Here is a 22,329-nt window from a genome sequence, read left to right on the forward strand (position 1 = left end):
ACTTACCTAGTGTACCATCCACAGGTACCTCAGGGGTGTGACTTGTGCCTGGAACCATCTTGGAAGAATTTGATAGTCCATCATTATGAAGGCCACCAGAGGTTTCTCCATTGGTAGCTACTTCTGAGTTGGGGATTATTCCATGTTGCTGTAAGTGAAAAAAAATAAACCTGTGACATTACAGTGCCATGGACATGAAATTTGTTAGCAAAGACCTGAAACAAAAATGGTGCAAAGCACGTGCATATACAGGCAATGGCATAATAACAGTATATGATATATATTGGTAAGACTGTGATAAAAAATCAGAATGGCTAGACAAACACTTCTCCGGAAAAATAATAATTCTTTGTTGATCTTAAATCCTTGCCTTCCCTCCAGTGAGCTCGCATCAACATTTTAATTTCTCATGAAGACAAAGTAAGATTTAGCCAAAGACATCTGAACTAAAGTGAATTATATACAGTGGGTGCTTGGTATCCGCAAGGGTTTGGTTCCAAGACCCTTCGTGGGTATCAAAATTCAATGATACTCAAGTCCCATTAAATACAATGGCACAGGAAAATGTTATCCCTTATATAAAACGGCAAATGCAAAGTTTCCTTTTGGGAATTTATGTATTTTTAAAATATTTTCAAACTGTAAATGCTTGAATCCATGGATAACAAATCCATGGATAAGGAGGGCTGACTGTACACTCATCCCTGCATATTTGTGGCTTTGATATTTGCGGATTTGATTATTCATGGATTTGATCAATATATCCTCTCTAGGAATATATAGGTTCTTCAGTGCAACTCTACAGTCAACTTTAACTAAAAGTTGTACTGAAAGACCTAGAGATTCCTAGAGATAGTACTCTACTAGGCATTTGTAGCTCCTCTGCTGCAGTTCTGTGGTCAGTGTCTGTTGGACATTGACCACAGAGTTGCATTGGAGGACCTAGAGATTCCTAGAGAGGTGTCCTCTCAGGTAAAAACATGGTGGTTTTGTTATTTGTGGTTTTTCCATATTCACGGGGGTCTTGTGCCCCTAACTCTAGCAAATATGGAGGGACAAGTGCATAACCAAACAAGAGTTGGGACTTTATTCACAAACTCAGCACTCCAACAACTATATCACACTGGCTTCACAGATAACTCTTACCCACTCTGCTCTGAACCCAGTATATATTTTAGTCACTTTCATTTTTGCTAATCTGTTTTGAAGCAGAAAAATGTTCTACAGGCATAAGGGTAACATATACAATATTGCATAATTTACAAAGTTGGGCATGTCTTAAGGCCTCAGTCAAACAGTCAAGATATGCTTTTATTTAATGTTATTCTTTACTAGTTAATTAAAAGAAACTGAATTACATCTGAGAGAAAGGTGTAACGTATAATAAACCTTTTAAAAAAACAAGTAAGTTCTCACTTTGCCAAATTTTTGACAATTAACTCATCATTACTCATCATTAGCCCTAGCCAACCTCTTCTCTGAGACAGATTTTTGTTTCTTTTAGTACTATATCTTTCATTGTTTCTGCATACCTTCAATTGTTCCTTCAGCACAATCACCTCCTCTCTAAGATCATCTCGCTCACTTCTTATGGTATCAAAGAACTCTTTCTGTCTCTCTAATGCCTGAGGTTTTTTTTAGGAACAAGCAGAAAGTAAAGAGGCAACAAGCAGAGAAAAAGAAGAAGGGAAGAAATAAAGATAAGGAAAATTAGCAATAAGAATAAGTAGAATTCAGATATGCAAAGAATAATGGGATTTACATGCAAGAGGAGCAAACAATTTTATTTCCAGTGTTTGTACATGTTGTGAAAGATATTTACATATCTAAGTAATAAGTGCACCATGTCTGGACAGCCTGAGCAATATTCAAATGTCACTACTGTGGAGACAGGAACTGCTCAATGCAAGGGCAAATTTCTTGTTGCATTACTGTGAGAAGAAACCATTCTGACTTTTTATACTAATGGCTAATGGGCAAAGAATATTCCAAAGACAGAGTCTGTGGAAGTTTGTCTCCAGTTGTGGCTGTTTAGATGATTTCACCTAAGAACACAGAGAAAATACTTGAAATTGGGTCCACAGCTGCTTGCACTGAACACTGCTTATATTCTGCAATAATAGTACAGTCTGTTTGATAATGGGTTTTTATTTTTTTTAAAATCTTCTTTTAGCAATTGTCACACCTCTTTTAAGCCACAGTGAGATCCTACCTACATGGGAAACTATTAGCTTGTTTCCAATAGGACGTTTAAAGGCAATAGAGAGGGTAGTAGCTGTCCAACTCCAGATACTCTTGAGTGAGAAGCAGTAATAATTTCTTGCCTTAAACTGCCTTGATTGCCCTGGTCAATAAACCTTCAATGGGAAAGAAACAGAGAATGAGACATGACTAGTTCTCCTGGCTCTCTTAGCAGGTGTTGATGCATCAATTATAATATCTTTCTGGAGTAGCATTTGAACCTGATAAACCTGGGAACACCACACAGAGGTGTTTGAGAAGGCAGGTTCCCAAAAGAGGAGCTAGTGAGCTGTTGTTTTTGCCTACGGGAATTGCCCTGTGGGAATTCTCATGGTTTAGATTAGTTTCTCATGCTGTTTTTTAAAACGAAAAGGTATAATCAGTGAGTTGGCAACACCCAACTCTATTTCTTTTTGGACTAAAATCCATATTAGGCAGAGAATCCTCTGAATTCATGCTTGCAATCAGAGAAGGATTGGATGAAGGTGAATAAACGTATGCTCAAACAAGCTAAAACAAAGCTGATGATAGAGGGATTCTCAGTGGACTGGCTAGTTGAGGGCATACCTGTCCCGGAGAAGGTTATCTCCTCTGTACAGGCCCAGTTCATCATGTAAGGCAATGTTCCTGGATTCCCAGATGGAATCTGTGGCTAGGATTGCCTTTTGATAGCCTTTCCCCCTGTAGGTTACCTGCTCATAATACATGTTTTGGTGTTTTCCAGAATGGAATATGTAGGCTTGCAATGAAAAAGAGAAAGGAAGCTACAGAATGCAGTAGCCTGCAAGTTGGTAGATATGGAAATGTTTCCTCATGTTTTTATATGATAAATTGGGGGATGCATCCCTGCTGGGACCAAATGAAAATGGTTCTTTTGACTTGTGATTTTATTATCATTATCATCATCATCATCATCGCTATTTTTCTGTTTGTTATCCCGACAGCTCTGATATTTATTGAGATAATTTCTTGATCAGTTTTGTTGGTTTTATTATCTGTTGCTGAATTCTTTTGTTATCTAAACCACAATGGTTGTTGTTGACTTTATTTATATACTGGTTTTTCCCACTGAAGGCACAAGCTGCCTTCAGGCATTTTTTTCTTTGGTTTTAAATTGCTATTAATGAATTTCTTGAAAGAGAGTGATCCATGAGCAAGATCAAGGAATAGCAGTATACATATCTACTCTTTAAAAGAGGGCAGAGTGGGTATAGGCATCCACAAGACAATAATGTTTGTCCACTACTAGGCAGACACTGTTTAACATGGAATACTACAGGCCACCTGTAGCCAAAATTGCTTGTGAGTAGGAAGGGCTACTCCCCATTTTCCATTACATACTTAGAATTCTAAACCATCATCACTAACAATTCATTATTATTATTATTAAATTATTATTCAACTTTATTTCTAAAGCGCTGTAATTATACACATAATTCATCTGAAAGCATACAATTCAAAGCCTTTTATGAACAAAGCATGCAAATTAAGCAACTTCAAAGATATTTGTTCAAGTTCTGTAATATTCCTATTGCAGTGTTCCTGGCTTCTGAATTCTAATCTAAAGTTACAAATTTCATTACTCAGGAAGATTGCTTAGTAGCCACCACTTAGTTTTAAAAGGACACAAAACTGCCTTACAAAAAAGAGCATCTGTGTGCACTTTGTTACACTGTGAGCCATTTAATTCAAAGTTTATCCAAAATGATAGGAATTATTTTTTAGGCATCTGAAAAAATTGAATGAACCCTCCCCCACAGCAAAACATTTCCAACGTAGCATATGGAGCTACAGTTAGAATGGGGAATTCACTAAACCCTAATGTGCGTGAAGGAGAACATCAGCAGCACTCTACAAGGCACACTTTTGCACCCAGCCCAGGCAATGAGCTTTTCTGCATTCATAACATTCTCTAAATTGTTCAAAAATATGAACAATTTTCTAATATGTTTGTGAATCCTACCCCTATTTTTTTCTCTTTCCATTCTATTGTTTCCTGAAGATCAGAGATTTCCCTGACATAGCCCTCTTGTTTCTGTTGCAGCTGTCGGATTTCCTGAGATGCAGGAGGAAACAAAGAGACAGAAAGCAGACAAGAGAGTTAATCAGAAGGGGGAAAATAATTTAGGGTTGCAATATTTACAAAGAACAAATACTTTTTTTAAAAAAGTAGGCTAAGACAAAGAAACTACCTACTTGCACAAATTCCATGGTTCTGCCCTGCAATTCCAAAACTTTCCCTCTTGAGGTAAACTAAAACTCTATGTTACCCTGTAGTACAGAGTGCAAGAGCCATCTTGTAGCTTAGCCAGTAGCAAGAGGGCCTGTGAGCAAAGAGCAAGACTTATCTCCTGCTTACCTCAGCAGCACTCTACAAAGGCAAAGCCATTCCCAAAGGCACCGGAGTCGGAGAAGGTTCTTCCAGTGGTCATCTGTGACCTCTGGTAAATGGAATGCCTGTGCACACTTTCTTCGGAAACATCTACAGCTAAGATCTCTCTTTGGTAGAAGCCCTGCCTCCTTGTCCACCACACTTGCCCTACATGGTTCTCATTCAAGCATTCTCAGTTCCCCATCTGCCAGAGCAGAATAGTAACCAAGGAATTTGAACGTAAAACAAAGGGGAGGTAATGGGGTTGTGTGAGTTCACATATGACCAATTGAAAAACCAGTTATAGGTAAGCAACCTGCCTTTCATCTTCATGGTCTTTGTAACTCATTCACCGGAGATTAGGAAATAGGATCATCTTATCTTTATGAAACTGGAGGAAGGGTGGGTTGATGTGTAAAGCAGCAGTTCACTTGACCTTCTAGCTGTGGAGATCACCACAACGAATAACATCTTCCACATAAGGAGCCTCAAGTTGCAAGTCACAAGTGGCTCAAAGAGAGAACCAGTCACAAAACCTAGGCTGGAGTGATGAGTGGCCAGGGAGGTTTGCAAACCCCTGAAAAAAGCCTTTAATGAAAAGATGCATATACCAAGAGGAAAAGTCTCTTGGGCATATAAATGCCATGAGGCCTTCATCATATACATTCATGAAGGAAAGGGAAAATCACTGAGTTGCCAAGGAAGACAGAAACTGCAAAACATGGTTATTTGAAACTTGATGCCAGTCCACATGAATATCCTTCAGGAAGGAGAGGAAATCCACTTGTAACAGTATGACTTCCTGATAATTTTCCTGTGTACTGAACAAATAATGAACAGTGCCTTTGGGAAGAGATCTGTCAATCGATGAGATGAAGAGTGAAGTGGTCCAGATGGCGGATGTGACCCATTGCTTGAGTAAAGAGGTTTTGACAAGGAGGAAGTCGGTGGAAATGGCACCAAAACAAATCCAGAAGCATGGCAAACCAGGGTTGCTGAGGCCACCATGGTGACATTAAGATACAGTCTGCCTTGTGGTCTCTGATCTTCACCTGGTGATTATTGGAAGGGGACAAAATGTGATTAGTGGAAAGGGACAAACTGAATAAAGGAGAGAATTGGTTCAAGCTGAAAAGAAACACATATCCCAAGGGGCTTGAACGAAGTGGTACTCAAGCTCAATTGCAAGGCATTGATGATTGTCTGTACTGGCAAATAAGTTCACCATCAGGTGACCCCCACAGAATGAATATCTCTTGAAAAATATCAGGAAACTAGTTTCCATTTGTGAGATTGTGAATGGAACTTGCTGAGGATGTCAGCAACAGTATTGTCTTTCCCCATTAGTTAAAGTGCCAGGATGTACCAATTTCCAAACTGGGTGGTAAGTTAAGTGAATGCCCCTTTGCTTGTTCACTAAAAATGATTGTAGTGTCCATGGTGGTCTGGACCTGATGACTGAGAAGGATCTCCAAGTCCCTGAACACTTTGACATATTCTAGAAGTTAGAGGAAGTTGATATGCTTCAGCTTCTCCTGTGGGGCCAGATGGTCTGAATTTTCAGAAGGGCAAGTCTTGTCAGATTCATGAGAAATGGACAAGCCTTGAAGCGACACAGATGGCAAGGGTTTCAGCACCATAGCAGACCTTGAATGCACTCAGGTAGGTTTGAAGGCTGTCAATATCAAAGCTCCCACTGCCAGTGGGTCCAAAAGCGCTGAGACTGAGAAACATTCCTGGTACCATCTTGATCCGCCGGTGCAGTGGATATTTAAGCTGACGGTACCACAGAGGACAAAGCAAAGCCTGTTGAAAGCTTAAATAAAAGCCTATTCTGATTGGTGAGTTCAGACATCTGAATAGATGACTGTCAAAGAAGGACTTTAAGATATGACACTCTATTTCTATTTGCCTGATGGCAAAAGGCTCTGCAATGCATGAATAAGCAAAGAAGGCACTCACAGTGGCTGTCTGTTTAGGGAATTTTCTTCCTATGGTCAAGGCACTTTTTCAAGAACTCCCTCAATGAAGAAAAGGCTAGGAAAAAAGCCAAGGAGAAGAAACATGCCAAAGAATCGGTAGCTCCTGAAAGAACTTCCCATAATGCAGCCACAACAGCAGAGAAAAGAGAATGGAGGATGTTTGAGGGGAACCATTTAGGGCAGTGATGGTGAACCTTTTCGAGGCTGAGTGCCCAAACTGCAACCCAAAACCCACTTATTTATTGCAAAGTTCCATGTCCCTCTGGCTTTCTAGTAACAAACTCAGGCAAACTCTGTGCTGGGACAATGGCACATGTGCCCACAGAGAGGGCTCTGAGTGCCGCCTCTGGCACGCGTGCCATAGGTTCACCATCACTGATTTAGGGCATGCGCAGTGGAGGAGGTGGTGGGGATTTTACCAAAGAGATCTTAGCTCTAGAAATTTCCAAAGATAGGTTGGGCCAGCACAGGAATCCTATGTGTGAGCCATAGAGACCACAAAGAAGTATATAAATACCAGTTAACACTCACTGAATCTCTTAACACTTATTTTAATAGATAATCTGAGCATTTGGTAGGAAGTCCATAATACTTCAGATCTAACTTTGGCACAGCTGTCAAAGTGTGGGTCATCATTACCATCCTACTTTGATTATAGGAGTACAGATATCAGTTTTTAAAGTGATCCAGATCATCTTGACTCTCTTTTTTAGGTAGATGCTGGAAAAAGGAGTCACAGATGTTGCAGATTTTCAGATTGAAAGTACTACTGCACTAATATCTGATTTAAGAAGCAAGTACTTTGGATCTTCCACTGGTATAACCATTACCAGAATTCTCTTCTTACTCCACTAACTCACTTGAAAAAGGTTTGATTGGTTATAAAGATATTTTAAAAGATTTAAACTATTCCCAATTGTTATTCCTCTAGCCAGGTTTTTCATCCCAGTAATGGTTCCAGTGTGAGCCAGTATGGTGTAGAGGTTTGAGTGTTGGGCCAGGACTCTGGAGTCTAGGGTTCAAATTCCCACTCAGCTATGGAAACCTGCTGGGTGAACTTGGGCAAGTCATACTCTCAGTCTCAGAGGAAAGCAAAGGCAAACCCTCTGTGAATCAAACTTGCCAAGAAAACTACACGATAGAGGTGCTATAAGTTGGAAATGACTCGAAGGCACGCAATAACAATCATGCTTCCAGTTCCTTTTCTGATAGTCAACTCCAGGGTTCTAAATAATGAAAGTAAACAAGTTCTCTTTAGGCAGCATGAACAGTGTTTTAGTAGGTAGGCAAGAAACAGTTCTTTAATTCAGAACATCAGTCACTGGAATGTGAGTACAAGTTACACCAAGTTATTGTGCAAGCCTGCAATATTTTAAACATTTTAAAAAAGAAAAAGGTTACATGCATATGAAAAATAAAAAGGCAAGTTCTCCCTGTACATAGCTGATGTTTTGTTTGGACAGCACCTAATGAGAATTTGACGTCTAATTATCTACTAAAAGCTTCTTGATTCTATTGCCAGGCAAGCCAGCCATAGAAACTTGCCATTGTAATTAATTCCTGAATAATTACTTTTTATGAAAAATCTAAAGCTAGAAAGATACTTCTCTATATTTCATACATACGCATACAATCCACTGGTGACAACATTTTGTTTGCCAATATTAAGACTTTACTTACTGCAAGTAGTTCTTCTCTTTGCTTCAGAGCCTCTTTGACTTCCATGAACTGGAACTGCAATATGGTGTGAGCATGTTTTTCTCTCTCAAAATCCTACAAAGTAAGAATTCTACAATCATTGTGGGCTTCTTAAAGACCAAATTAATTTTGTAGGAATGTTGTAGTATTACCCCTTCTCAATATACCAGATATTCCCACTGAGTAACATTTCTTTTCCTTTTGTTGTTAATAAACTTAAATGCTAAGTCAGTATGTAAACTATGATCATGGTTAGCCACAGAAGCAATGTTTGTGAGACTCAAGAACTATCCCAAGCATATACAGCCTTTCATTTGACCAAAGGTGTGAATGCACAAATATTTATATGAGTAGGCTGCACTGATGTCATTTATCTGATGATGGATGGATGGATGGATGGATGGATGGATGGATGGATGGATGGGGAACTAGAGAGAAACTGGAGGAAGGCAAACAAAACCATAGGGTATTGATACATACTTCATCTCATATGCCTAGGTTATGTGTGAACTCGCCATGGATTAGCAATATATCCATTGAGGACAAGGTACTTTTAACTAAACTTGATTTAAGAGCTCACAAAATCTAGTCACTGTGGTGAATGTTATCTTAAGGACGTTTAGAAAATCACTCACTTTTCTTCTACAAAACTGATGAGATCATCATATGAGATTTCTCATTTAGTGCTACTTACTTTACTTTTCTCGTCATATTGCCTCTTGGATTCTGCAAGCTGTTCTTCTAGTTCCAACAATGCATCCTTTAAAGTGTCGACTTGATACATGAAATTAGTTTTCTCATTATCTAATTGAGCATTTGACACCATAGCCTTTTTATATTTTTCTTCAACTTCAGCTAGGGAGTCCTAAAGATGAGAAATAAATGAGATTAAAAAGTACTTTCAGCTTTCAAATCAAGTCCAACTGCTTTAAAACTTTTGAATCTACACTGAAAGTATGTTTTCAATGGGAATTAAACAGAAGTTTTACTAGGGCTTACAGCTAAGGATCTATGGTTTAGCAAGACGTTCCCTTTTTTTGCTTTCTTGTTAAGTCCAGTTTTAATAGCCACATTACATTTTACAGTCGTCCTTGGGTGTAGAGATGTAAAATTTCTGGACATTTTGATGCCACGGTAAAAGATTTGGGGGGGGGGGGGGTAAAGGTAGTAAGGACAGATATTTTCAGAAAAATGAAAGGAAATGTAGAATGAACACTCCTTAGAGACTGAAAGTCATTTTGTTACTTTAGGAACATAAAATGCACTATGTATAATGTAGCTTGGCATAAAAGTTTCATGTTTGATACAAGGTAGTTTAATTAAGAAACAACTACAAATTGAATTTTCTTTGAAAAAATATTCCAAACATGGAGCTACAAGATCCTGAAGTATAAGGAAGATCTATACTAAAAGGGACCAATTTGCTTTTGGTAATTTATAAGGAGCCGGCAAAAAAGAACAAACAAAAACCCCTCCACCAAACAAGCCACACATTAAGAAAACATCAGTATTAGTAAAAACAAAGAAGATTATTCTGTCTCTTCTTGTCCTTCACAGTGCCAAACAGACATAAAGCCATCATTCCCCTAAAATGAATTGAGAAAAGGAAATCAAGACCAGAAATAACAGTGATGTAAATTACTGCAGATAGTCTTACCTAAATGTATACCTGGTGCATAAGTTTTACAAATAATACAAGAGGACTGAGTGTATGAACACCTTTCATTAAACATTTATTTTTTCATTCTAAAAGAAATATTGCAAAATCCATTTCTTTCAACTTATTCAGGAAAAAGGCTTCCAGAAATGGGAAAAAAGCACACACACACCCCGGAATTTCACTTTTTTTCCTTCAGGCCTTCACATAGCTACTTGGGAGGGGAAGGTATTTCGGGATGTGCAATATCTAAATTTTGTTTGTATGGCGTACAGAAGTAGTATCAAATAGGGAATGCTGTGGAAGAATGATGGGTTTCTCTGCACTGAGATGCATCTCAGCATTAAGATTTTTGTGGATAATTTAACAGTGTGGGAGGGGTGCTGTACACTTATGCAGTCTAATTATGTCAGTCAAGGTTTAAGGACAGGAAAGGCAGAATGTCACTCATTAAAGCAATATAACTGAAATGAGACTTTTGTAAAACAGTAAAACACACCAGGTACTCAAGGACCCAAATGCAATAAAGGCGAGAGATTAAAAAAAATTCTTTTCTTTTGATGGATGTATAATGGGTAAAAGATACCTTTGCACACGAAAAGGCAGACAAATAAGCAAGCTGTTTAAACTAATTATATTAATACAGTCAGCCCTCCAGGTTTTGTCAAATATGACATTTGCGGATTTGATTAATAAGTTCTCTTCAGGAATCTCTAGGTCCTCCAGAACAACTCTGTGGTCAACATTTGCCAGAAGCCATGCTGACAGACCTAGAGATTCTTAGAAAAAACACTTTTCTATGCACCTGTAGGTCTTCCAGCATGGTGGATGTTGACTACTGAATTCGGTTGTAGGACCTAGGGATTCTTAGGGAGCCGTTCTCTTGGGTTACCAAAAAAAGGGGGGGGGGTATTTACCACTTCACAGGGGTCTTGTGCCACTAACCCCAGCAAATGTCAGAGGCCGACTGTATATAATTTGTTTGTATGTGTGTGTGTGTATGTATACATATACAGTGGGCCCTCGCCTTACGCGGGGATCCATTCCGGATCCCTCCACGTAAGGCGAATTCCGCCTATGCTCAAGCCCCATTGTAAACAATGGGGCTCGTGCACGGTGGCGCGGCGGCACGTGGGGCGCAACGGGCACGCGCGCCCATTCAAATGAATGGGACGCGCCACCCCTTCTGCCCCACACGCGCCCCGTGGCTTGAGCGCGTATGCTCAAGCCGCATAAGGTGCGCCCGCGTATGACGCGGGCGCGCTGTATAATAAAGGTGCATTTCAAGTGTTCAAAGGCTTTACACACATTCTTTTCTATCTTACAACTATGTCATGACTGGCCAATTTAATCATCCACAGATGTCAAGCGGGAGCTGATCCTGTAGCTTGCTGAAGATCACTTGGTGGGTTTATGGCAGAGATAAGATTTAAACTAGGAACTTTCTTGATTATCACTCACAGTCTTAGGAACTACACTGTTTTATTATCTACGTTTCTGCAGCATGTTGCACTGCCACCTATTTTACCAAGTTGGTCAATTTACACCTTAAAATATTCTTTAAACATCTAGTTCCATAAGATTAGATACAGGATCCAAAACAGTAGTATAAATCATGCAAAAGTATGATGACTATTGTATTTGTCCAACCTGTTAAGGTGTTTTATGTATTTATGTTCTGAAATGAACAATTAATCTACCAGCTGTCAATTAGAACTGTAAGTTATCAAGACACAACAAGATATGCAACATCCATTGTTATAAGTTTAGTATGCAATTCCACAATACTAAAAGAAAACATGCAGGTTAGCTCCCATTCAGTTCTTCTTGCCTCTCTGATTGTTTAGTGAAATCAATTCCATAAGCTCACTCTACAGTAAACTTGTACCTTCATTTCTTTCAATCCCTGCATGTATTTTCCTTGTACATCCTGAATCTGGTCCTTTAACTCATTGATATCCTAAAGAAAATGGTAAGACATTGTGACAAGCAAACCACTGGGTTACTTTTGAATTTAATGTACAGGCGATACTTTAATATTCAATTTTATTCAATACTTAAATATTTGTAATTGAACATTCAATGCTTTATAATATTCAGTTACAAACATTGTTTGGCAGTGGCCATTTTTTTGTTTGGCACAGCCCTTTTGGATACAAGCACACCTTACAGGCATCCACTTTCAAAAAACATGTTACCTTAATTTCTCTGATAGATGCTTCAGTATCAACTGAAATTGAGGTATCTCCGCTGCCTCGCCGGGAAGAAGTTCCACCTAGAGAGGCCAGTGTAGCTGCTGACAAACTTGACACAGTACGAACTCCCTGCAATTATATAGAGGTAGGAAATAGTATACAGTAAGTCTTTGGTTGCATTTGGACTGGTAAATTGATGTCACAATTGGAAGACAACTGTAATGAAGGGATCATTGCTTAGTTTTCTAGTAGAGCCTCTTGCTTAAAGCCATGGAAGAATTATATTCCTATGCACAGAGATGGGAATGCCTAGTATAAGCAGGTACCAATTGAACTTCTTTTTCCAGAGTTAACCCTGTTTTTCAGATAAGAGTGTTTATACTCTTTATGAGAGTTGGCCTTCTTTGCTTCACTCCTAATGCAGGGAATTATTTTCCTTTTTCCTGTTTGCTTTTTTCCTTCTGGCAGATTTTAGAACAAGGTAAGGACACTGCAATCTATGGGCTGCAAGTGGTCACCAGACCTCACTTTACCTCATCAGTCCCCCAAAGCCCCTAAATTTCCTTAATTTTAATTGCAAATTTCAGTCAAAAATTGCCCCCAAATCACATCCAACCCCATGTATGCAAACAGGCAAAAAAACTCTACCTAATCCCGCCCAGACTTCCTTGCTCTGTCTCAAATAACTTGCTTTCCTAACATTTCTCCTTCAAAATGACAATAAGAAGTAATACAAGGAGCGGGTATTTTGGCACACTCAGATAGGAGTGTGGCCTGCAAGGGTGTTTGGGGATGGAAAACTGCCCCATACTCTTCTCCTCTTGCCCAACCCTGTTCTAGAACTTGAGAAGAAAATTCCACAACAAGCTGCATTGCTACTTTACTGTGGCTTTACCTTGAGAGGTAGAGTGCATAATATTGCCCAAGACCTGTATCTGTTGTATGTGGAATTCTTATGACATTGAGGAAAGATCATAAGCTTTCTTTTGCTCTTATTGCTTATAATCTGCATTCTCTTTCATCATTATAATTAATAAACATTTATATTTTTAACAAAAGTGACTGCATCTCTACCCGTTTATAATCTAGTCTAGCATGATGGAGCCTTAAGTGGATTGGGCTTCCGAGTTAACACCATTCTCTATCAATCTAGAGTCTTAATAGTTTCTGCCAATGGCAAAGCACAAGTTTCGTTACCTAATACGTCGCAACATCAGAAAATGGACCAGTGGAATATGAAAGGGGAAAGCTTCTTGCTGCAATTATATTTATTCACAAGAAATGTGATGCTTAATGTCAAGGTGTTCTCTGGTGCTTTTAATAAAGGAAAACATTGGAGGGGGGGGGGGGAGAAAAAAATACACCCAGTAAAAGAAAAATATGCTATTCACAGGAAAGGCAAACAGGAAAAATATGCTAGGTGTTGGCTCATTTAATTGCACACTGTGTCCTTATTTAGCTGTAATGCTGCTGTTCCAACAAATATGGTTAGAAATGAACAAACAATTAGCTGAAACCCACACGCTTGCTTTTTTTTCTCCTCATGTGCTTCTTGCTTAAGAGATTCTTGGCCAGTTAAATCAGTGACTTAAAACATCTTAGCAGAGAAACTGCTTTATCTACTTCCCGTAAGCCAGGATCACACTGTTCCTAGCAGAAACATTTCTGTTCTGTTTAATGACTATTAGTTATCAGTCTTTCTTTAACTCTTGGGCCATAATATGCCTACAAATATACACAGAAAAGCAAACACATGAATAGCTAGGTTGTCCAATTCTGAAACTGACATCTCCACAATAATATTGCTAGAGCTCAATCTTGCAGCAAAATAGATGGGAATACATAGTCAGAATTCTTGGATTCCAGAATCCACCGATAGTAATTAGGCATAAATATATCATTATAGCTATATGAAATAAAGAAGAGAAAAAATCAGCAGAAAACCAGAGGAGCACAAACTAGCATAATGAATCAGTTTGAAACTCCAAAACTCAAGGAATCTCATTGTTGTTCTTGAGTTTTCAAACTTTTAAAGACTCATATTCTACAATGTCTACTTAGGTACAAATGCATAACCAAGACCTCCCCCCAAACCTACTTTACTAGGAAGCAGCTGCACAGACAGATGGAGGTCTTTTCAGCTGGTGATCTGGACTCAGGAAGATAATGTTTCCATCCCCCTCCTGCCAGCAAGTGAGACTGTGACAAGGAATCGCAACAAACGTACAGCCTCCCTCCCTTTATGGTGGGATTTGGGTGGAAAACGTCCCCTCTTGTGCCAACTAAAGAGACCTTCATCATTCAGTGTGGTTGCGGCTTCATAAAGTAGATTTAGAAGGGCATTTATGATCATGGCAACAGTGCCATGAGTGTAACTACATAGTGTTAATGAGTGAACAGAGAGTGGTTATGAATCTCTAATTTTGGTTTACAAATGTCTAACTGCAATACAGAATGCCAACCTCAGTTTGCAAATATCATTTAAAATAATATGCTTCAATTCACAACACAGTCATTCCACAGATTCTCTCTTACCTTCTCAAAGTCCTTTTCAGGCCTTTCTTCAACCTAGAGTAAAAGAGATGAAAAGATTAATAACCGGAGAACAAGACAGCAAAACTCGATTTCAGGGAGCCGTTTTCTGACTAATAGATTCCCCTCAAACTTTCAGCATGATTCCACTAGCTGCCTGAAGTCTTAATAGTCATTTATTTATTGCTTTATCCGCACAGTAGTTATGCACATGAATATTAACGAAGAATACTTTTTGGTCACATCTGGACATTGTTTTATTCCACTGATGAAAACGTATCTCTTAAATCCAGTTTGAAGCTTTTGTTTTCCTGAAACGTTTCATTCAATCTAAAGTTTTAATTTGGATCCTTTCTTTCTGTGTCAGGCATTTGAAAGATATTCAGATTCTTCACTGATTAAGCACTGAAAATTTAACAAGTAGAAAAGACTTGTTAAGACCATTTAAATGTTACCCCCAGATATTTATAATAGCTAACTTGCTCCAGTTGTTGATTATTAAGTTGCCATCTCTGTTTTTGCCTGATCTTTCCAAACACCATTATTTTAGTTTTTGAATAACTGCCATCTAACAATTGTTTTGTACAATACTCTCCCAAGGCATGTGTAAGGAAGAAGTAAAGCATCATTTGCAGATAATAGGATGCTGATATTTTTATCCTTCAGACAAGGGAAGTAAAACTACCTGATACAGTAAAAATTAAGTCATTAATATATAAATTAAATAGAAGGGGGTCAAGCAGGCAACCTTGGCAGACACCCTTATTAACAGGAATGGATTCTGAGAGACAGCCCCTGACTGTTGTTTTAATATGTAAAGTGGAATTATTATACCACCCTTGGATTCTCTTCAATAACTTATGATCAATAGCCAGAAGGATGACACAAATGTGGGTGTGATATAGACTCAACAGCTGCCCTGAAGTGCACAAAGGCAGCAGAGACAGAATGAAAAGGTGGAAGAGATTCAGAAATTTTGGAAGGAAGTCCATGAGACAATCCAGCAGATTTTGGGGATATCTTTTTCAATGAACCCTAAATTATACTTACTTAATATGACCTCGACCCTGAAAGCACAGGATAAAAATAAATAATGGAGGATAATATTGTATTTAGTTACAGCGGTGAGGGTTTCAATAGCCAAATTATGGAAATCCGAAGCAAGACCAACGTGGGATCATTGGATGCAAAAGGTGAATGAGTATAGAGAGCTAGACAAGATTTCCTGTCATGTACAAGAGCAAAATATAATGTAAAGGAAAGACGGTTGGAAAAGAGAAAGGTTGTAAGCAGAATTGGGGAAATTCCACGTTTTGCAAAAGTACAAAACCCCCTAAGGAAAAACAACAGTCCAATGAGGAGTGCCCATGGCCAGTGGCCAAAAGATTATGAATGTATAGTTGGGTGATATGGGAAATCAGGAGAATTAAGTACTTTACAGAAAGCCTGGGATGGTTAGAACTCTTACAGAATTACTCAGTGTTGAAACATTTCTGTTTTTCAACTGCACACTGAAACTTGATTCAGATTAAGCGGGAAGTCAGAATGTTACAATCCTCCCTCTGTGCCTTTGTTTAGGCTACCTTTAACCCTAAACAACATTCCCTATAGGTGAAGTCGAAAGCTTTCATGGCCAGCATCCATAGTTTTTTGGGCTCTGTGGCCATGTTCTAGAAGAGTTTCTACCTGATGTTTCACATGCATCTGTGGCTCGCATCTTCTTTCTCTGAAGATGCCAGCCACAGATGTAGGTGAAACATCAGGTAGAAACTCTTCTAGAACATGGCCACAGAGCCCGAAAAACTGTCAAAAAAGATTCCCTATAGGTAGAGATAGCCAAAGTGTTTTCTAGATTTTTAAAAGAAGTAGGCAAGTTAGTTTCTGATAATGACTTCATATTAATACAAGAGTCCTCGCTACTGCACATGTAACAAAAATAATCTTCTCACAGTGTATTTTGAACCCAGGGAAACTGACTTTTGGTAAGCAAATTAATTGCTTTCACATATCAATACTAACTGAGCTCTGTAAATATCTGAAAGACCTGCATCATCTGGCTGAGCCCTTTGAGAATTTGGAAGGAGGGACATGATTTGCATCTTTATGGGTTCTATTACATTCTATCCCACTACCACAACAGTATAAGTATGTTTTATAACCTGAGCCTTTAATACCACTCTGCACTGCATCTGAAGTAGGTTTATCTCCATGAAAATTCATGCTAAAATAAAAATCAGTTAGTCTTAAAGGTGCTGCCACATTCCCTTTTTTCCTACCCCTTCTTTCCTCCCTTTTATTCTACACTTTTAATATTGCTCTAAATAAACCTCAATTTGTATGTTTTTATACCTGCTAAGAAAAAAAATCAGTTACAATCACCAGGGAATTATGACTACTACCGTTTTTTACATCAGCTGCTATTAAAGGCACAGCCTGGGGTCAAGCAGAGTTAGGCCCTATACAGACTGGCACTTTGTGCCAGCCTGTGGGTGGAGTTAGGGCGCAGCATCTGCATGCTGGATGCCCTAATCCCACCTCCATAATGCCATTTTGTCATGCACCAGTCCACACAGCGCGCACCCTCCGATGCTATATCCACATGATGCAGCACTGAAGGGGCGTCATAAAGCCGCACCGCCGCTGCTATGGCGCCCCTTGGAGGGTGCAAGAAGAAAATGCTTTTTGTGACTCCTTTTTGTGCTATCCAGAGGCCGGATCGAGGCCGTGGCGTGAGGTTGCCGCGGCCTCAATCTGGCTAGTAAAGGGGCAGCTGAAGGGGCGGTCCATATAGCCCTTTAGAGACAATGAATGACATCTCTCTCACACAGACACATTTAACATACTGTCCCATAACTACGGAGATTATAAACATTTCACATTTTTAACTTTATGCCTAGTGAACTGTTTGATATTTCAGGGTAATATTAAAAGAATGCTGCAAGGACAGAAGCAAAGCAATAGAGATTAGTCGGACAGGTGATCATCTATTTAATTTCAACTCTCTTTGCCGTTATATCTAATAATATTACCTTGCATATTAGGAGCAGAAACCCTCTGTGAAACAGCTTCACAGTTTACAGCTGTACAGTCTCATTTATGAATTAATACAGTGATAGCCAAACTTTTTATCCTTGTGACTCTGTTACATCTACATGCAGGCATTGCACCCCTCCAGCTGACATAAAATATTTTGTTTGCTTATTGTGAGTATTTTCATTTGCACATTCATATATATTCGTATTTTAGCATTCAGCTTTGGAGATCAGGGTTCGATTGTCAGCTTGGGCATGAAACCCACTGGGTACCCTTGGGCAAGTCACACAATCTCAGCTTCAGGGAAGGCAATGGGAAACCCCCTCTGAACAAATCTTGCCAAGAAAACCCCATGATAGGATAGTCTTAGGGTCGCTATAAGCCAGAAATGACTTGAAGGCACACAACAACAACAAATAAGGGAATAACATTGTTCAAATTAGAATTTTACACATAAAGAGGTTTGGGAAGAGGAGGAGGAGGAGGAAGGGTCAGAGGCTCCAACTCTTGCCCCCTCCTCCAACTCCTGCTCCACCATTTAAGAACCACTGAATTAATACACTTTAGTAACCATATATTGCTAGCTTCTGCAAAAATAGAACAGCCTTGTAAAGCAAAGAAAAAGCAATGCAAAGAAGTAAGAGAAAGCAGAAAGAAATGCTCACCACAGGACTTGCACGAGCAGAACTTGCTCTAGAAGAAGCTCGGGATCCTGAGCCAAGGTAGCAACTGTACTCTGAAGGCTGCCCACATATACCCAAAGAATGCATCAAACAGAGATGAGAGAGAAGAAGCATTAGAACAGTAGAGGTCAGAAAAATTGTTAGCAGCTCTGGTAAGTCAAGGAAAACATGAGGCTAAAGAATGTTTGTGTAAATGTCTCAACGCTGCAAAGTCAACATAAACACTGAGGAGAAAACAGATTGAGTTTAAAAATACAGAAAACACCATGCAGGATAATAATACACTAGCAGCTCCCCTCTATGACAATCACCTACATAGCCAAGTGGTATGCATTGATATAAACACAAGATCACGTGTGCACACCCACCCATGGTTGTATCAGACTCCAGTTCCCACAACCACTGGAGCATTTTCGTATATTTTATCTGGAGGGACATGCGAGACTGGCCTGAACCCCTGGAGCTCAAAAATGTTAAGACTGTGTAACAATATTCTCATATCTGAGCCAAATATCAAATTCTGGACATCCCAAATCCCCTCCATCCCAACTGCCACAACCCTCGCCTCAGAGGAAGAGAAGAAGAGCACTGTCTGCTGGACTTAATCCCTTTCCCACACTGCTGTCACCTTTTTCTTTTGTGACATGGTCTTATTAGAGTGTAAACCTGAGGGCAGAGAAATGTTTTGTTATTCTCTAACTTGTAAAGTACCATGTACAGCGATGGCACAAAATAAACAAAAATAATGAATAATGGCCATGTTAGCTCTCAGGTGGACAATAAAGATTAAAATGGGAATGTCACATTTATAGCTAGTTAAATGTTTTGATTTTCAACTACAGAATCTGAAGATCTCCTCTGGTAAATACCAACAGGAACACATAAACACTCATCCCTAACTCTTCCTGGCTGAAACTCCTTTCAAAAGTACCTCACTAACTAGTATGTGGAGAGTCAGGCGGAACTTGTGCTGAGTAAGGGGCAAAACAGACCGGTTCAAAATGCTGGCATTGAGATGGAGTGGAGGCATGGCGACTGCATGCCACATGTCCCGACTCTGCCCCGATGCCGGCATCATGGTGCACGCATGACCACATGGTGGGGAGTGTCACAGCACACCTTTGGCACAGCGTTTATACACACTGCACTAAAGAAATGCTGAAAACCTGTGCCACGGCTGCAAGGGCAGCTTTTTGCCAGCTCTAAAAGGAACGGCATTTGAAAGGGGTGTCAGGAAGCTGCTCCTTTGGGGCCGTCTGTCGAGCCCCTGAATTAAGTTTTGCAGAACTGGCTGCTTGGGGTTTGCACCTGGAATAGCATCAATAATTGTGCGACTCTGACAGTTAATGGTTTTGAAAAGTATGTTTGCTAACATTAGCAATGCAATGTTATTTATTGGGGGGGGGGGTCCTTCCTCTTCTCCCTCTCTCTTTGATTAAAAAAAAAAACCTTCTATCATCGTAGCAACCTGAATTACAGGACATGGGCCAGGGTAAGATAGCTAGATTTGCAGTGCAACAAGGATAGTAATCAGTTGCATTCTATGATAAGGATACATGCCCTTAAACAGAGGCTGGATGGCCATCTGTTGGGGATGCTTTGATTATGATTTCCTGCATGGCAAAGAGTTGGACTGAATGTCCCTTGTGGTCTCTTCCAACTCTATGATTCTATGTCTGTCTTCTAAACATTCCTATTGCCAAAGCAGAAGTATCACATTCACACACACACACACACAAGTTATGTACACTCTAGATGAGAAACTCTCTCTCTCTCTCTCTCTGTGTACATATAACATAAATTGCTGGCCCAAGAAGCAACTGATTATTTAGCTATTCTGAAGCATACTCTCTAAATTTATTAGTCTGAACATTACAATATTAGTAATGACACCTGCTTTGCTTTATCAGTGGAAAAGAAAGGAAAAGAGAGAGGAGATACTGAAAGTGGGAGCTTCCAAATACTGCCCCTAAATATAAGCTGGTTATTATGAAACACAGGTTAGTGGTCATGGGCACTATTCTACATATTCTATCCTATGAGATCATAAAATTATTATTCCCCATTGTCAACCATGAAAGTTAAAATCAGCACATACTATAAATGTGTATTTTGTATTTTATAAAGTGAAACATCCTCTCCATTCCAGCTTCAGCTGTGAATTTGATAAACTGTGGGTAATACATGAAAAAAGACGCTTAAGGTTTCTTCTCCTTTATTAAACTTATCAAGGAAAAATGTAGTAAGATAATTGGGTGTTACTCATGAACATAACTGCTTACTCATAAACACAGACTGTTTAAAGACCCCAATAGCCTTTGACTGGAAGCCAGTTAACCCTACAGACGTACATTGGACAATCCTCCAAGACTATGCATTAAAAAAAAGTTTAACGGAGAAAATGAGATACCAGTTCAATGATCTTTCTATTAGCACTATTATTTTAAGATGAACATTCAAAACTGTAAGTAAGCATTAGCATTAGAGTCTTTTCCACGCATTTATTGAAAATGTTAGGAAAAAAGAAGGATCACACTCTGACAAATGTACTTTAAAATGGTTTGGCCACTCAAATATTAAAAACAGTTGTCTCAGTAGAATGATTTTGCAATTCCACAGATGAACAGAACAGAGGGAGAAGGGGGTGAGAGGATAAAGAGGACCACCTGGCATTGATCTGCATTTCTGATAGTATTGTTTGTATGTTCACAAATAATAAATTGCAAAGCAGATTTAAAGAACACTAACAGAAAATATTTCACATTGGCTAAATTCAGGTGATACTCTTAACACCTTCTACTTCACATCAAATAAATCATTATTTCCTGTTTACATTAAACCAAACTGTGCTGGCAAGAGATAGTTTGAGCGAGTCTGCCAAGTTACTGCATACTAAAGTAAACCTGGCTTGGAGCACTTGTTTGAACGAAAGTTTGCAAGCTTGAATAAAACAAGATACGGTTATTAAAAGGGGAGGAGAAAGCATGTGAAAACAATGCATGCCCCTGATACTTCAGACAATAGTATGGACGTTCATCTCAATGCAGCTGTACCAGTTTGGGTGTAACAGTCCTCACTTGTAAGCCCAGAAGGAGCACTAAGACCATCAAACTTTGCTCTTCTTCTTGGCTCCTTGCTGTGTACACAAGCTTCAGTCCTGATCTGTCTGAACCAGTGCTCCCCTTTTACTCCTGAAATTGTTAATTTCTGGTCTGATAAAAACTAATATCTTAAACCAGGAACAAACCATGTTTTAGGGATCCTGATTAACAAGCTTACACTAGACAAGATAATCCCTGCTTCAGACATAATGGGAATGCTATTTCATGTGCAATGGAAGATGATAAAGGCATGGATGCCAACACACACTCCTGGTTTGCTAAACCATGGCTTAATAAACCGAGAGTGTTACAACCAAAAGAGCTCATTCTGACTTACTGATACCATTGGTGATAGAAAGAACACCATTAAACTTCTAAAGAAGCAGTGGTCACTAATTCAGATAACCACTAAAAACTGCATTTTCAGAAAACATTATTGAGAGAGAGTATTATATAACAGCAGTGTTTTAGCAGGAGACAGAAACGAAACCAGCGCAAAAATCTGAAAGCCATCTTACAGGACGTGAGCTAGAAGCACTATACCGACGAGTCCCACTGTTAAAGTTCTCATCATACAGAGATGCCTACAATTAAAAAACAGAGTCAGAACAAGATTGACAGAATTTATCTAAAGACTCAGAATGCAGCAAGGTGCAAATTAAAGAAGTGAAGGGGAGCAACAAAATAGCAGCAGTCTCCCTCTAGGTGCAGTGCCAACTGCATGCAATTCAAAGATGTGGGAAACACCACATCCTTTCCCTGCTTACTTTGAAAATGGTCAGAATTCATGCAAAATTAACATGAGGTTAGACTTTTCGCATCAGGAGTGTTGCTAG

At 39.2% G+C, this 22,329-nt stretch overlaps 1 protein-coding gene across 9 annotated transcripts in view; it reads right to left on the reverse strand.

The window, feature by feature from the left end:
* Positions 1-22,329, reverse strand: part of LRRFIP1 (LRR binding FLII interacting protein 1) — a 120,749-nt gene that overhangs the window by 14,240 nt on the left and 84,180 nt on the right. For 3 of the 9 annotated variants that reach the window (XM_089477963.1, XM_089477955.1, XM_089477956.1), the window contains 10 exons: positions 22,012-22,077; positions 18,375-18,452; positions 14,680-14,712; positions 12,148-12,273; positions 11,838-11,909; positions 8,987-9,157; positions 8,275-8,367; positions 4,205-4,297; positions 1,533-1,625; positions 7-148 (listed from right to left, as the gene is read on the reverse strand). In XM_089477963.1, coding sequence (XP_089334089.1) covers positions 7-148; positions 1,533-1,625; positions 4,205-4,297; positions 8,275-8,367; positions 8,987-9,157; positions 11,838-11,909; positions 12,148-12,273; positions 14,680-14,712; positions 18,375-18,452; positions 22,012-22,077 — 967 coding nt within the window. The remainder of the gene's footprint in view (positions 1-6; positions 149-1,532; positions 1,626-4,204; positions 4,298-8,274; positions 8,368-8,986; positions 9,158-11,837; positions 11,910-12,147; positions 12,274-14,679; positions 14,713-18,374; positions 18,453-22,011; positions 22,078-22,329) is intronic. The other 6 variants (XM_089477961.1, XM_089477959.1, XM_089477962.1 and 3 more) reach the window with 3 other exon arrangements.

Source organism: Sceloporus occidentalis, unplaced genomic scaffold (genome assembly GCF_023333645.1).
Source record: "Sceloporus occidentalis isolate IW3139 unplaced genomic scaffold, rSceOcc1.0.p SCAF_12, whole genome shotgun sequence".
NCBI classification, from domain to species: domain Eukaryota; kingdom Metazoa; phylum Chordata; class Lepidosauria; order Squamata; family Phrynosomatidae; genus Sceloporus; species Sceloporus occidentalis.